The sequence below is a fragment of the Anguilla rostrata genome, chromosome 6, assembly GCF_018555375.3.
Source record: "Anguilla rostrata isolate EN2019 chromosome 6, ASM1855537v3, whole genome shotgun sequence".
Classification (NCBI taxonomy): Eukaryota; Metazoa; Chordata; class Actinopteri; order Anguilliformes; family Anguillidae; genus Anguilla; species Anguilla rostrata.
Window position 1 is genome coordinate 19,940,382 of NC_057938.1, and position 15,118 is coordinate 19,955,499.

A 15,118-nucleotide genomic window follows, 5' to 3' on the forward strand; every position below is an offset into this window, starting at 1 on the left:
CGAAAGACCTGGAGGCACACACCAACCCCCTGCTCCGGGAACCATTTGTCCTCAGACCCGTTCCTGGACCCCTCCCCCCTCCCCCCTCCCCCCGCTCCCCTCTCCCCTCTCTGAAGGCATTCCTACTCTGCTCCAGACGGACAGACAGACAGCTGTTGCAGCACTCTGTGCGAAGAAGGACTGCTGCCTGGTGACTGGTGAGTACCCCTCTCAAATTAAGGTGTCTATCTGTGGTTTTCAGTTATGAACAGCCAGACCAGTGGGTGGAATATTTTAAATATTTAGATTTACATTTGCATTTAGTTTTATTTTCTTCCCTCATAATGTTTGTGTTAACCCTGTACAGGTCTGCTCAACTGTGGGTTGTGGGTTTTTTCTTGGTGTGCCCATTTAAGGGTTAAGCTCATACTTTATCTGCATTTAAGTTCATTCTCATTCAGAATTGAACTCTGGCTTGAGACTTAAATTTAACTGCCCTGATAAATTTGTCTTTTTTAGATAGGCTGTGTCTGTGTCTGTTTTGCTGGCCTGACATTGATTTATTTTGCATCAGAATTAAATAAATGCGACAGAACAATTGTCTTTCCAGAAGCCCAGTCCAGCGCCTTAGATTCACCCAGGGAAAGAGAAAATTTTTGTTAGACCTGTCAGCTGTCCTGCTGTCATAGGTGGCCAGGGGTTTTCCTAATGAAAAAAACAACCCACCACATTCATTATTTCAAACAAACTGCCGCAGCTGACGCCAGCTTTGCATAGCTGTGTCATGCAGTCACATTGATAGACTCTGAACGGATTTGACCAGTCTTTGAACGGCTAAGCTAAAGAATCCAATTCTCTTTTGTGTTCTTCAGGAATTTCCTGTTAGAGATTTGCTTACCCTAATTGTGATTAAAGCATGACTTTGGTATCAGCGTTAAGACTGCATAGTGGCTGCATTTTTAAAGAATGCTTCCTCAATATTTGCATCTGTGTACCCATTATATTCTTTCCCTTCTGGGTGGCTGGATCAGTTCAATTATTTAAACCTCCAAAATGATGCAAGTCTGCACAAGGCTTGACAGTTGTTTTGAGAATATTTACATAATATTTCTCCCCATTGACGCATGAGAAAGATAGATGTCTTGGTAGGGAGATACCTTGGGAAATGTAGTTCTCCCTTTGTGTCATTATGCAATTATATCTTCCATGAGGAACTGAAAAGTTTAAGAACTTTTAAACAGAAATGCCTACTATAATTTATTGATTAGCATTATTTATTAATTAGATGGACAGATGAAATTTTTACCAACAAAATAAATGTAAATGTTCACCAGTCCAGTCTACGTCAGTAATATCAGTAAATATGGGTACGGTTAATCTGAAAACAATTGCTTAGATGGTGTCTCGTAGCCATGGCTTTTGAAAATGGTTATTTATTGAAATAGCAGTTGCATGTTGCGATTTGAACACTGTTCTGATACAGTAGACTTTAAAGGTTAAATATAGGCTCTATCATTAATTATTTTGAACATCACTGGGAGTGAAAAAAACTAACACTGTAAGTTCAATATAGAATTGAAAGACTGATCTGATGCATCATACTGAAAAAGTTGAGAAATTTTAAAAACTATTTCCCCAGTTATGAGAATTCATTTTAGATTGGGTGTATGTATTCTGTGTCTGTGGTTGAATGTTCTGTTTGTAAAGAAATTCAGAAATGATTGACACTCAACCTTTTTATTTAGTAAGATGAGGCTGAAAAATTCATATTCTTCCACATACTCCTTCATCTGTGAAATGGCGTTCTAGACTGATGGTAGTTTTAGTACCTGCCTCTATAGCAATAGGTGCACAGGTGCACAAGCTAATTTCAGAGGAAATGCCAATCAGATTTTTTATTTCCATGTAAGTCTGTAGCTGTAAGAAATTAGGTAACTACTTTCAGAGAAGATACACAGTCATCCTTTTTAGTTAAGCTAAAGCTAAAAGATTCATATTGCCTTCTTCAGGTCTAAATCTGTTCTGAATTCTAAATGATACTCATTTCTCAAATCGCTTGCGAGAGTAGCAGGCCGCTGAAAGTAGCACATATCCTCACGGTAGAGTCTTTCTTTCCTCTTTAAATTAAATTATTCCTATCAGAGTTAGGGTTAATTCCTTCAAATTTGCAATTGAATGGAAATCAGCTAATTAAATGAAAAATCCCCATAGGACACTATGGGAAACCTGAATAGAATTTAATAGCCTGTGTTGAAATATAAATCACATAAAAATCAAGCTATAATAAGCTCCAAAAGGCAAAAAGTTTAAGCCCACAAAAAAAAAAAATTAATGACATACCCGTTAACTGCACAGCAAAGCTAAGCGGGTCAGACAATCGTAACCCAACAATAGTTTTGGGGGAGAAGAGAGGAATTGGGGGCGGAACAAACAGACCTTGTGACGATGCGAGGCTGCCGTCTGACACAGTGCGGCCGTCGAGGCTGTCGGGGACCTGCATCTGGCCCGGGGACATCTGCACATTCCCCGCGGACACACAGCTTCTTTTTCCCAGCGTCTCTGGCTCTGCGTCCCGAAGACAAACAAGGCGCTGTCGTATTTACCGCGGCACATGTTCGCCGCGGAGGCTGCGTGTTGTGCCATCAGTCATCTTTCAGTTGCGCTCTTCAACGCGCGTGGAGCCACAGATATACAAACGGCGGATTCCTCCCCTGTCCAAACAGAGACCGAGTTGTATAGCGCATTCCTGAAGCCTGTACGGTATCCACATCAGCTGCGGTGACAAGTGCTAGCGAGATCCCTGCTGAAAGTCAAATACCCCTCACAGACACACAGACGAACACTGGTGACAGGAGTCTGTTTAATGCTGACATTAAATACGATGATGTTAAGTATTATGTGTAGTTTCTGCCAAGTGAGCCTGCCAAGGGAATACTGATGGAAATCGGCTAACTCTGGCTATCTATGAATGGGTGCAACTGCAGACATGTTGATTTTGGTTTGTGTGCATTGCCCCTTTCAATTAAATAAATAAATAGATAAATAGTCCCTTAATGACTTTTTTGCCAAGATAGTAGTGTGTCAAAAGAATCTGACACACTACTACTACCTGACAAACTACTACTGGCTGAAGCACAATTTACTCAAATTTAAAGAACAGCACATTTATGTGAGTTACACAAAGTGATGAGAGAACATGTTTTCTGTGATTTCCATAACACATTTTACTTCATGTTTTGCCCTAGCTGAACGAAATGGAATCCCCTGCGACAGATGTCAGCACTCTGTTCTTCAACCAATCGACAGAGAGCTGCGGGAGGGAGACCACGCTGGAGGACACGGTCTTCGGGGGCTACTACATCGTGGTCTTCCTCCTGGCCTTGACCGGGAACAGCCTGGCCCTGTGGATCTTCTCCCACCAGCGCGGAACGTCCACTCCCACCAACGTCTTCCTCCTGCACCTGGCCGTAGCCGACCTCTCCTACGTAGTCATCTTGCCGCTGCGAGCCGCCTACCACCTGACGGGGGGCCACTGGCCGTTTGGCGAGGTGGCGTGCCGGCTGGCCGGGTACCTGTTCTACGTCAACATGTACGCCAGCCTGTACTTCCTGGCCTGCATGGCGGCGGACCGCTACCTCGCCGTGGTGCACGCCGTGAGGTCGCTGAAGCTCCGGCGGGCTCGCCACGCCCACGCGCTCAGCTCCGCCCTGTGGGTCCTGGTGACCGTCTCCATGGCGCCGCTGCTGGTCAGCCGGCAGACGTGGGAGACGGAGGAGGGCGGGGCCACGGCGTGCCGGCAGCTGTACCGGGAGAAGGCGTCGCAGCGGGCGCTGGCCTCTCTGGCGGTGGCCTTCACCCCGCCCTTCCTGGCCACGCTCACCTGCTACCTGCTGATCATCCGCGGGCTCCGGCGCGGCTCGCGCCTGGAGCCGGCCCTCAAGCTCAGGGCCCTGCGCACCGTGGGCCTGGTCCTGCTCATCTACGTGGTCTGCTTCCTGCCCTACCACGCCAGCCGCGCCCTCTTCATCCTGGGCTACGGCCACCCGGGCATCTCCTGCCGGGCCAGGCGCGGCCTGGCGCTGGCCAACCGCCTGACCTCCTCCCTCACCTGCCTGAACGGGGCCCTGGACCCCCTGGTCTATCTGTTCGGGGCCGAGAGGTTCCGGGGGAGCCTGCGCAGCCTCTTCCGCAGGGACAGGGGGCGGGGCTCCGCCGCCACCACCGGGGAGCGGAAGGAAACGCACGAGAGCTCCGCTAGCGTCAAGTCTGAGTGCTGAGCTGTGGGGAGATGTTAGCGGCGCCCTGGATGCTGCCCATCGCTGTAGGTTTCATTTCAACTTACGGGGAGACGCACTGCTGGACCACCTAGCCTGAAGTAGTCAAACGTCATGTCTCACAAGTATTTCAACTTATGTTGGGACCAATTCATCTAAAAATAAGGGGGTCACACGTCTCCCGCCAAAACTACACATATGTCATCGCCAATGCCTTTTGCAAACTTGTCACTATGACTGGCTGTCCAAGAGTCCTATGTTCAACATATGTTGGTTGAAATGGATGGATGGATTTATAATACAAAACCTGATGTATACTACGCTGTGCACTGTGGCAGAGTTTAGTTTTTTAAGCTTTACTTTTGAGCAAGATTTTTTTTAAAGCATTGAAACGTTGACATAATTGCTGGCAAACAGAACAGTTTCATTGGTAAACTTGGTTAAAAAAAAGATTATCACCACTCCTCAGTACTACAGATGATAGACCCATTGCAAGCTTGCTTCAGACTAATGACATTTGGTCATTTCTTTGCTTTTTGAGTACTGTGCTGAGTGATAAATATCTGCACCAATCAGGAGCCAAATATTTTTTTTGTTTCTGTTTAGATATTTTATATAACATAGACATAATCATTTTTTGCACTTCCTTGTTTTTCTACTGCACTTATGAGAATGGCTGGCCTTCAGGTTTATTGTTGTATTGCAGGTAATTGGGCTTGACTTTCAACTATTTAAAACCAACTGTGCAACTGTGTGACTTGTACGTATATTTTCAGTGTAATTCTTTTAAGCCTAAATGTCCCTGCTGAAGCAGTAGGCATACTGGTTATAAAATATAGATTTGTGACTGTTTCTGAAAGTAAGAAAGTAATCTTTGTGGACTGAAAATGTGTATTCTTTTGTTCCTGACAGTGTGTAACGTACACTTGCCGGTTTGTGAGCTTGTTTTTGTGCAAGAATCTTTTTTGTCATAATAACTGTGTGAAAAATGTAATATCTTTTTTGTTTCAAAGTTTGTTGGAGGCTGCATTTGGAGTAGTGTGGAATTGTGGTCAGGGTTTGTAAGCTCATTGGCTTAAAAGAAGGCCAGGGTTCTGGAGGTGGGCTTCACCCCTAAATGGAACCTGTATGTGTCATACATGTGATGCCCATTTTACATTAATTACATTCAGGCTCTGTAATATTTGGGATGAAGACTTTTTTCTATATTTGGCTCTGTACTCCACAATTTTAGATTTACAGTACAGAGCCAAATCAAGAAAATAAATGTCTTTGTTCCAAACATCATGGAGCTCACTGTACGCGTGTAGGATATTCCCTTAACCAGGGTGAATTACATAGCTTACCTGTACATTTTACATATTGTCCATTTGAACTCAGATTGGATCTGCACTGAAGCAGTTCAGATGATAGTGTCTTGCCAAATGGTACCACACCAATGCCCCACCTGGGATTTGAACCTGTGGCCTCACAAGCCTAGCTCCCTAGCCTATACTAGCCAATATAGTTTAATATACTATAATGACATATACTGACATCCCTCTCTGAGTCTCACCACTGTAGTCGGACCATTCACTATTCCATTTACACTTGATGGTAGGCCACTTATTGATTTGTGGGATCCTTCATTTTTTGTCTGTCCTGTGAATTCTAACACACCAAGAGATAACTTGGTCATGGGAAATCTCGGGTAGACTTACATTTAATCACACTGTGGCATGGATCCCCCTCACTCACTTGAGAAACATAGGAAATGGCACTATGCTCCCTGCTACCTCTTGCACTGAACTGAAAATGCTTTTGATTTATATTATCTTTTTTCTGTTTTATTTTCTTGTTCACTCCTTTTCCTGTCTTCATATGGATTTCTGACTCCACACCAGCTTTACTCATGATTTGTTTGACCATGGACAGACCTTTGTGGAACGCTACAAAATAGCCTCCTTAGATACGATTCTATTGACAGAAACGTACTGTTCTCTGTAATTATTTTTTTCACTGAATTGCTTTATCTGTAGAACATAATTTTGCAAGACAAAATTCATAATTGACCATTTGAAAGGTTTTTGAAAGATCTTAAAATATAGAAAAAATATATTCACTTTTAATATCCAGTGACCAGGGCCAACACATGTACCCTTGGGCCAAAGTATCTTCGGTTCAGTCAGACGGAAGATGTTTAGCAAAAGAGGCAGACATTTGCTATGAGGACAAAATTAAGAAAAACAAAGGAGTTAAAAAAGGAGGAAAGAAGGGACATACGCTACCCACATAATAATCACGATCATAATATTGTAGTAGTTGTTAGTTAGCCACCACAAGCTAGCTATATGTTGGCTCCACCACTGTTGTTTCCCATAATGCTTTGTGTTAGTGCTGTAACCATGGGTGAGATGTGATGTTCTGACGGTGGCCTTTGGCCGTTCTGGCCAACGTGAGTAGCACCAATGGTGAAACTGTGTGCTTACTATGGCAAATAAAAGTAGTGTTAGTGCCTCATCCCCCCAGTTGAGTCAAAAGTGCTTTATTTTTCACAGAGATAGTTGAGGAGTAGGACTGACAGAAACAGGGAGATTGTTGGGTGGGGAACAGCAGGTGAGGTGAGAGAGCCAGAAAGCTGTGTTCAGTCATTTTTATTGGCTTATACTACCCTCTACCGACTGATCCTGGTAAGTACTATAATTGGTTCACAAGCACCTCCCCATTTTTTAATTGGTCAACTCTAAACTGCTGGGCATTTTCTGAGAAAGGATAACAAACTTACATTTAAATTACATTTTATTTCAGCTCTCAAGAATTACACAGTATCTTTGCTCATGTGTAGAGGCGGCCGAAGACACAGATGCAGATACATAATATAGAGCTTGGAAGTAAAATGTAGGAGTTCACAGAAGCTTCTAAAATAATTTGTAGAATAGAATTTGGAAGAAAATAACCAATGAAAAAACCAACGGTTCAAGATGATGACATAAAATGTAGTGAATAGATTGTGGAGAGATTCTGATCCTTAATCCCATTTTCTGACTCAAGCACAGTACCACATAAGGGCACAAGGGGGAGACAATGGAAAGCGTTTCAGCCTGGAGATGTCCTTGTCCGTGAAGGATTTTTTCGTTTTGCGCTTTATTAAGAAATTGCCAAATATTTCTGGTTACAAGATTTTATTATTATTATTATTATTATTATTATTATTATTATTATTATTATTTTGTAACCAGAAATATTTGGCTATTTCTGTGGACACAACAGATGTTTTAGGGGGATTTAGTATTACAAATTGAAATGTATTCTACACTGTATTTTTATCTGGTAGATTATTTGAGAAGAGTAGTGTGACCAGAAATATTAGCCAACTTCTGTGGACACAACGTCGCTGAAAGCCAAAATGATGCATCCTATTGTAGAAACCTCTCGTTTCCGTATTTAAATTCCGGAAATATCCTATGAATTCTTTATTATAAGTTCCTCTTTTTTAGTAGGTAGTGATAATAAGATAATAATGCAATTTTCTCACATAAAGAAATTCTCACGTGGGCGTTTGCATGAGAAATCACGGTCAGCACAGAATAGTCCTGGAGACAGCTCAGCCGCGCTAACTGTGGTTCTACCTTTTACCATGCCCAGTTTGCCCACACAACCACGCTCCCCGAGGCTTGACTGACAAGATACCGAACCAATCGCGGTTATATAGGGCGGAGATACGCGGGCGACGAAAAAAGGCTTGTTAAAATTGAACCAAGATACACTTTGCAATTGCACGTTTGGTCGGACGTGCGGACAGATCAACGAGATTAAAATGTACTGCGTTGCTATTTTAAACATATGATCAGGTAAGTCTTGACACCGATTTTGTCTTGTTTTAGTGAAATTTTATTTGTTCTGGACAGTTAGCTACGGTAAGAACTGGCTGACTCTAGGTTATCTTGACTGGCATCTTTTGCTAACATTCAAATGGAAATCGAAGAGCTGGAACAGGGAAGAATATCGCTTTTCGGAATAAGAATAGACAGTTTATGCATTTTTAAAATGCATTAAATGAAAGTGCCGCTTAACTAGTTTTGACTAATTGGATTGGTTTGGTATAGGTCTTTCGGGACGATCGATATGTATTAGTATATATTAGTAATTATACATTTAGCAACCCCGTGTTTATTTTGGCACGTGTGCGTAAATGACAACTAGCAAGTATTTACATTGTTGCAAGCTAGATACCTGTTCTTAATGATGCTACATGGCTGTAGCTACTTGGATTAACTTCTGTCATACCAGCAGTATGATTTCAGGTCGATTTGATTGCTTGCCGTTAAAAACCATCCGCAATTTTTCATTAGCTTAAAATGAAAAACTGGTGTAAAATGTTCATTGCTAATGCTGTGTCAAAGGGATCAGACTTTATAAGTGTAGCCAGTTATCTATAGATATGTTGGAAGCAATGGGCAACTTGTGGTTTCAAGTGTTGCTTTAGCGATTTGTATGAACCTACAAAGATAATTAAGACCGTTATGTTCTTGCTATTCATTGGGTAAGCACTGGTTCCTAAATTAGGCTACTATCGCATTAAAGTTTATTTTTGTTTTTTTGGGAACTACTGGAATCTTGTTATCATTATTATTAATCTTATTATACAATTATTATTATATTATCTTATTATTATTTTAAATCAAATAATTAATTGATTTGCCCTTGCTCTTAGTTTAATGGGCAATGTCTCTGGGTCGGTTGAGGCAGAATTTATTGTGTTTAACAGACAAACTTTGACACCTGATTGAACTGCCAAGCTCAGGTGGCAAATCATTTTCAAATCAAACTGAAGCTTCACAGCTAGTCTACATCACCGCTGAGAACTCGGCAAGGATTCGTACGCGTGAATGTAATTATGCTTTATACCGTATCTGCAGAGATTGCAAGGAAAAGGACAAATAAAAAGAACAAATGAAACATTCTATCTCTGCTTCTAGTTTGAAATTAAGTCTTCTCAGCTGTTGCGTCGTTAATACATCGTAATTTTTCATATTTGCTCGAACAGAAAAAACGTGTCTGTCTTGCGTGAATATGAAAGGGACGATACTGGAAACTTCGCAAGAAAATATGGTTATTTCAACAAGTTGTTGAAAGAATCCATCGTCATTCCCTGTTTTTATTTATTAGTGTGCTACTTCTCCCGACATCCCCTAAAGCAGCGTGGCGAACATGAATTAGTAAAGAGGCGTCCCTCTGAAGCACACTGCCGGTGGCAGCTGTGCCACAGTGCCAAAGAGGACATGGCAATGCCTGGGGCATAACCGGCCCAGCCTGAAGCCACCCTGGTCCAGCTTCCTGGCAGATGGGACCTTCTGGTCCTTTGTGCCTGTATGGGGCCTGGTGAGGTGTTGAGCCTGTAAATAACATTACAGAGTGGTGGCAGGGTCTAAATGACACCACTTTTGTACATATAGTCTATGTGTCCTTATGTGTGAATGCAGTGGTGTATTGTGGTTAGGGGAATAATAAGCAGAAATTGTCTGTTAACCGATTCCAGGTGGCCTCTTCTGTTATTGCCCTGAGCAATGGTGCATATAGCCAGAAAGGCTTCAGTAAACATCATCTAGAAAGAATCTAATTGAAAATTGAATGAATGGTGATGTATGTCAATAATTAAAATGATTGTAAATAAGGTCATTATTTAAGGTTATTCAAATAAAAATGAAACATTTTTATCAAAGACCATTCTGAGCATCGTGGTGTTTCTCCTTTGATTGTTGATTACAATCTGTGTATGTGTTAGCACCACAGAAACAATCCAACTTGCACTGACACACAAAGAAGCAGGAGGTCGTTCCGCTGCAGGCAGAAGCCCTTATTTGTGACTGAACATAATATCAAGTAATATCGCTTGTTTCATAAGTGTCAGTATCGCAGCCATGGCATGGTCACACAGTCAAGCATGTCTGGTGTGCATGGATTCTGTGCCTGTGCCTATTGTTCTACGGCCAGAGAATTATTTGTAGAAGTGACTTAAATAGGCAAACTAGTCAGTGGATAATAACAGCCATTGTTGTATTCTGGTGTATACTGCAGATAGATGCTGTACATCTAATGAGAGCCCAATTTGCTCAACTGAAACCTGCAAGGGATTATGATTTGTGCTCATATTAGCATCTAAATTAAAGGTGTTGTTTTCAGTGGAAAAAATTGCACCGTCTTTCATGTGTCTTTAGCAGTGGCCTTATTCCAACACTCCGCAAATGAGTTCTGGGACGTGAGCTGCCCACACTCTGTCCTGATTACTTACAGAGTAATTGGTGTACCATTTAGGCCTTTCCAGTAGCTTTTACTACTAAGGGAAGATTTAGTGCTGTGCTTTCTTATTAGGTTCTTAGCATTTGAAATGTAAGTGACTCAGGCCTGGTGGGTGGGTAGAGGTAGAGGGAGGAGGATCAGGAGAGACGCAGGCTCGTCGCATGTATTACCTGCGTATTCAGGCTCAGTCAACAAACGAAAAAAATCTACCTCAGTGCTACACTGTGATCCGTGACTCTGGTGAGCCAGAATTGTGAAGGCATCATTGTCAGGCTATCAATATAATGTCGGTCACCTGGAAGAGATGTGTTTAAGAAGAGCATCTTTTAAAAGATTTTATTGACTGACAAAATTACCCCAGATTTGTACACTACTGGGGTTTCCACTTCCTTATCTCTGTTTAATCCTGTCTGTATCGTTTTTGCTGGTGCTCTTCTTGCCTATTTTCGTGATCCCATTTCTGTCTCACTCTTTCTTTGTTTGTTGCTCTCTCTCTCTCTCTCTCTCTCTCTCTCTCTCCCTCTCTCCCTCTCTCTTTCTCTCTGCTGTGTCCACCTCTCCACTCCTCTGCAGTGCCAGTGCCAATGACAGATGGAACAGTGAAGAATTGAGCAGGCTGTTAATAATCGATGGTTGGCTGTGTTGTTATTTTTCCCCATTTGGCCCATATCTCTCCTGCAGGATGCTGAACTGGTTCTAATTCGGTTGTGTGTGTATGTGGGTGTGGGTGCGCGTGTGTGTGTGTGTGGGGGGGGGGGTGTTGTGTGCATTTGCTTGTGTGCACCTGTATAGGTGCTTGTGTATGTGGGCATGCGCTCCTGTCTGTATTTGAGTATGCCGGTGTGAATGCGCATTCCGTGTGTCTATGCTCTGTGCGTGTTTGTCTGTGTATTTGCCTAAAGGCAGTGCAGACGTATGTTGTGCGTGTGTATGTGTGTGTGATTTTGTGTACTTCTATGTTTACATATGTTCTGGCTTCTATATATTATAGTGCATAGAGTGTGTGTTTGTGTATTATGTACATATGTGTTTGCATATATGCGGGTTCGTATGCATGTGTGTGCCCGGGGGCGAGCAAGCGAAAGGGTGTGCCCAGAGAAAAGCGTCTGTCAGGGGCTCGGTTCCAATCTGGCTGCCCAACAGGGAGAGCTGCCCGCCAGGGAGGGGGTGAAGGACACCCCCGAGGGTGGCGGCAGGGCTCTTAAAGGGCTGTTTTTCCACTGTGGCCATCTGTTTAACTGCTGTTTGTTTCCACCATCAATATGGCTCTGAGACACCACTGTACTGCCCCATGCCTTATGTGCTGTGTGCAACCCTGAACGATGTTCACCTCTGTCTGAAACACCTGATTGGGCTCTAGATGTGTCAGTATATTCAGAATAGTCAATAATTGATATGGTGGCTGTACAGGTAGATAGACCTATGGACATTACAGTCCTAGGGCACACACTTTCAAACACTAGACAGATAGACCTTTGGACATTGTAGTCCTGGGGTACACACTTCCATATACTTGGGGACAGATAGACCTTTGGACATTATAGTCCTAGGATACACGCTTCTTATACTTGGGGACAGATAGACCCATGGACATTGTAGTCTTGGGGTACACACATCCACACACTTGGGGACAGATAGACCTTTGGACATTGTAGTCCTGTGGTACACACTTTCATATACTTGGGGACAGATAGACCCATGGACATTGTAGTCCTGCGGTACACACATCCACACGCTTGGGGACAGCGGTTATTTCCTCTGCTGGTGATGTGTTGTGCTCTGAGTTCGATGCTGACATAACCTTAGGCGCGTGTAACATCGGCAAGTGGATATTTACAGTGATGAGCTGACAAGAGGCAGATAGGCTCTTGAGTGCAAAGGCTGGGGAATAAAAAAGACAAATGCATGCACACACACAGTGTGACATCAAACACAATATTGTGACAAACGATGGCATAGGCAGCAAGCAGACAGGCCGCGAGCAGAAGCAGGCTACGAATACAAACGGCATCAACCACAGATGCATGTACATGTGTAAGTGAGTGAAGCAATGTCTAACAATAAAAACAACACATTAGAAGCAGGTTGGGGTGGGGTAAAGCGTTAAAACATATGGCAGCACCGACAAAACGCAAGGAAGCGGGCTGTTATTGATTTTACTGGTTTAGGAAAGCTGTTACCTAACGTTTTCGGGTCCTCCACTTGTATGTACGGTCTGTGTGCACGTGTATTTTAAATGTGCGGGTGTGTATATGTATGACTGATGTGTTGTCGGTGGTGAATCAACTGGAAGTGCTGAACTTGAGTCAGAATTGGATTGGAATACCTGTGAGGCAAACACACCATTCTGTGATGCTGTCTATCTTTAGAGAGTGCAATATTAAAGTCCTGAGCCAATGGAAGCTCCGAGCTTCTCTTTGTGTTTTTATTCTATTCAACACCCGCCTACAGGTAGGTCATCCTGTCTGCGCCTCATACAGGCTTTCAACATTAACAGCGCTGCGCCGTGCACTTTAAACAAGGACCGATTTATGCCAGCGAGCTCCGGGGTATTTAAGGAAGTAATTAACTTGTCAGTTAACTTGTGAGAATTGCAATTTGTGCATTCCATTGTGGACTAATGATCTGTAACACTCCCGGGAAATGGGCTATATGACAAGCGCATCTAGCATAGGGGATACGCATCAGTAAAGACTTTGGTGATAAAATAACAACGGTGTCCTGCCTCAGAGACTTTCTCCTCGTCGGTACAGCTTTGTACGTTTCAGTGACTCACAACTTACCTGTTAATAGCAGCATTGCAGTACACCAGATGGCAATCTTCAGGGCTTTCCAACGGTGGCCGCGAATATCCGTCATATACATTGCAAGCGAGAATCCATATCTCGCAGGTGCACCGCTGGGTATCGCTTCCTCAGAATGAGGTTTTAATGTGTTACCATGAGTCCCAAAGCCATTTACAACTGCTGTTTTCATTAGCACTGCTAGATAAATGTTTTACATTCATTTCCTCCCGGTGAGGGTCACAGTTTGTGGCATTGTGAGTGTTTTTTTGAGCTTAACCAGTGTGCATAACTCCTGGCCTTGGGAGGTCAAAGGGCCCCAGCTTCACATTATGCCCACGCTCTTAACCAGCCATTTGTCTAACAGAGGTCTTCAAGTGTTTGAGTACAACAATAAAACAGGTAGGATCACAGCCTCTTGTGTAAAGTGATACGCACAGGGTAAATGTCAGCACTCTTAAAAATGTTTCAAGTTGTAAATCACAAAACGCGTGCACCAAGTAGGTTTTGTTTTCAGTTCTGTTAAAGCCCCGCTCTTCTGTTTCTCCCCTCCCTCTCTCCACCTAGAAAAGGCAATCTCTGTCTCCTTTGCAAATGGGAGTTCATTTCGGCAGATGGAAATTAACGTTCAGAACGGGCCTGGTACTGTGTTCCATCTACCGGTTCTGTCCATGCCACAAGGGCAGCTGAGGTACGCAAAGCACCGTGGTCTGCACTCAACCTGCGGCTTTCCTCAGCAATTATGACAGCACCTGGGGCAGAGAACTGCCTTGTTGCAATAGCAGATTAGCGATCTATAGTCAGTCGTGATTACAGTGATATTGACTTTGGTGATAGGAATATTCAGTATTGGTGATTATGAAGGCTACGTGTTTGTCCTGGAAATATTGGTCATTGTTGTTAAATCTGAAATAACACGTGCAACTGTAGCAAGTGCTTGAAGTAAAAAAAATAAAAAATAACTGGGCAGTTGCCACTAGTAAAAAATACGAGTAAAATGCGTTGATAGGCTGGTGCATTTAATCGGTTTGTTCCGTCACGGAAGTAAAAATTGTGCTTTTTTGCCTTGACAAGAATGGTTTTGGAAACAGCGTGCTCAAATTGCATTATTAAAGTAATATGAATATAATGTGTCCATTTGTATATTTTTAAAGTTTTATTTGGTACATTTTGTAGCCTACATTGCGAGGCTGAGGCTTTGATGGAGCACCTGTTGTCACTGATAGCATTACCTTTATGCAGGGGAGCACAACAGGGGTGGACTGATCCGTTTCGGAATTTTTCTGCCAACTTCTGCTCTTTAATTACATGTATACACTATATGCCCAAAAGCATCTGAACACTCCTTGGTATGGGACTGTTTTTCATGGTTTGGACTAGGCCCCTTAGTGATGTGAAGGCAAATCTTAATGCTATAGCATACAATCACATTCTAGACAATTCTGTGCTTCCCCTACAGTTTTGGTAATGCCCTTTCCTGTTTCAGCTGAAATTTCAGAAATTGTATGTCATCTGTCCACTTGCTTTTGGCCATGTAGTGTATTTGTATAAGCACCAGATATCACCGCAGAGGTGTATCGCAAGGTTTTACTGTGCTCAAGTACATGGGTGAATCAGCATAGTTTTTCGAGCTGTCAGAAAACTAAAACTAAGGTAATTGGTTGGAACAAATACCAGCACGCAGAGTTGTGCACCCCTGCTGTAACAAGAGAAAGAGCACTCCGCATGAAACATTGTTGACAGAGGCAGTCAAACATCTGATTTCAACAACTGGCTGAAGGATATGTTAAGGTAGACAGTTGC

General features: G+C 42.9%; 2 protein-coding genes across 2 annotated transcripts in view; both read left to right on the forward strand.

The window, feature by feature from the left end:
• Positions 1–125: 125 nt before the first annotated feature.
• On the forward strand, positions 126–6,739 carry LOC135256784 (uracil nucleotide/cysteinyl leukotriene receptor-like). Its single transcript, XM_064338925.1, has 2 exons — positions 126–197; positions 3,225–6,739. Exon 2 carries the CDS (start codon positions 3,234–3,236, stop codon positions 4,254–4,256), a length of 1,023 nt encoding a protein of 340 aa, XP_064194995.1. The 5' UTR covers positions 126–197; positions 3,225–3,233; the 3' UTR covers positions 4,257–6,739.
• A 1,156-nt stretch (positions 6,740–7,895) lies between these two features.
• LOC135256788 (F-BAR domain only protein 1-like) overlaps positions 7,896–15,118 on the forward strand; it is a 53,243-nt gene continuing 46,020 nt past the window's right edge. The window contains exon 1 of the mRNA XM_064338930.1: positions 7,896–8,083. The gene's annotated coding sequence lies outside the window, so the exon portion shown is untranslated. The remainder of the gene's footprint in view (positions 8,084–15,118) is intronic.

Coding starts and splice junctions, on each gene's coding strand:
- LOC135256784 (XM_064338925.1), top strand. CDS start 3,234: ATGGAATCCCCTGCGACAGATGTCAGCACTCTGTTCTTCAACCAATCG.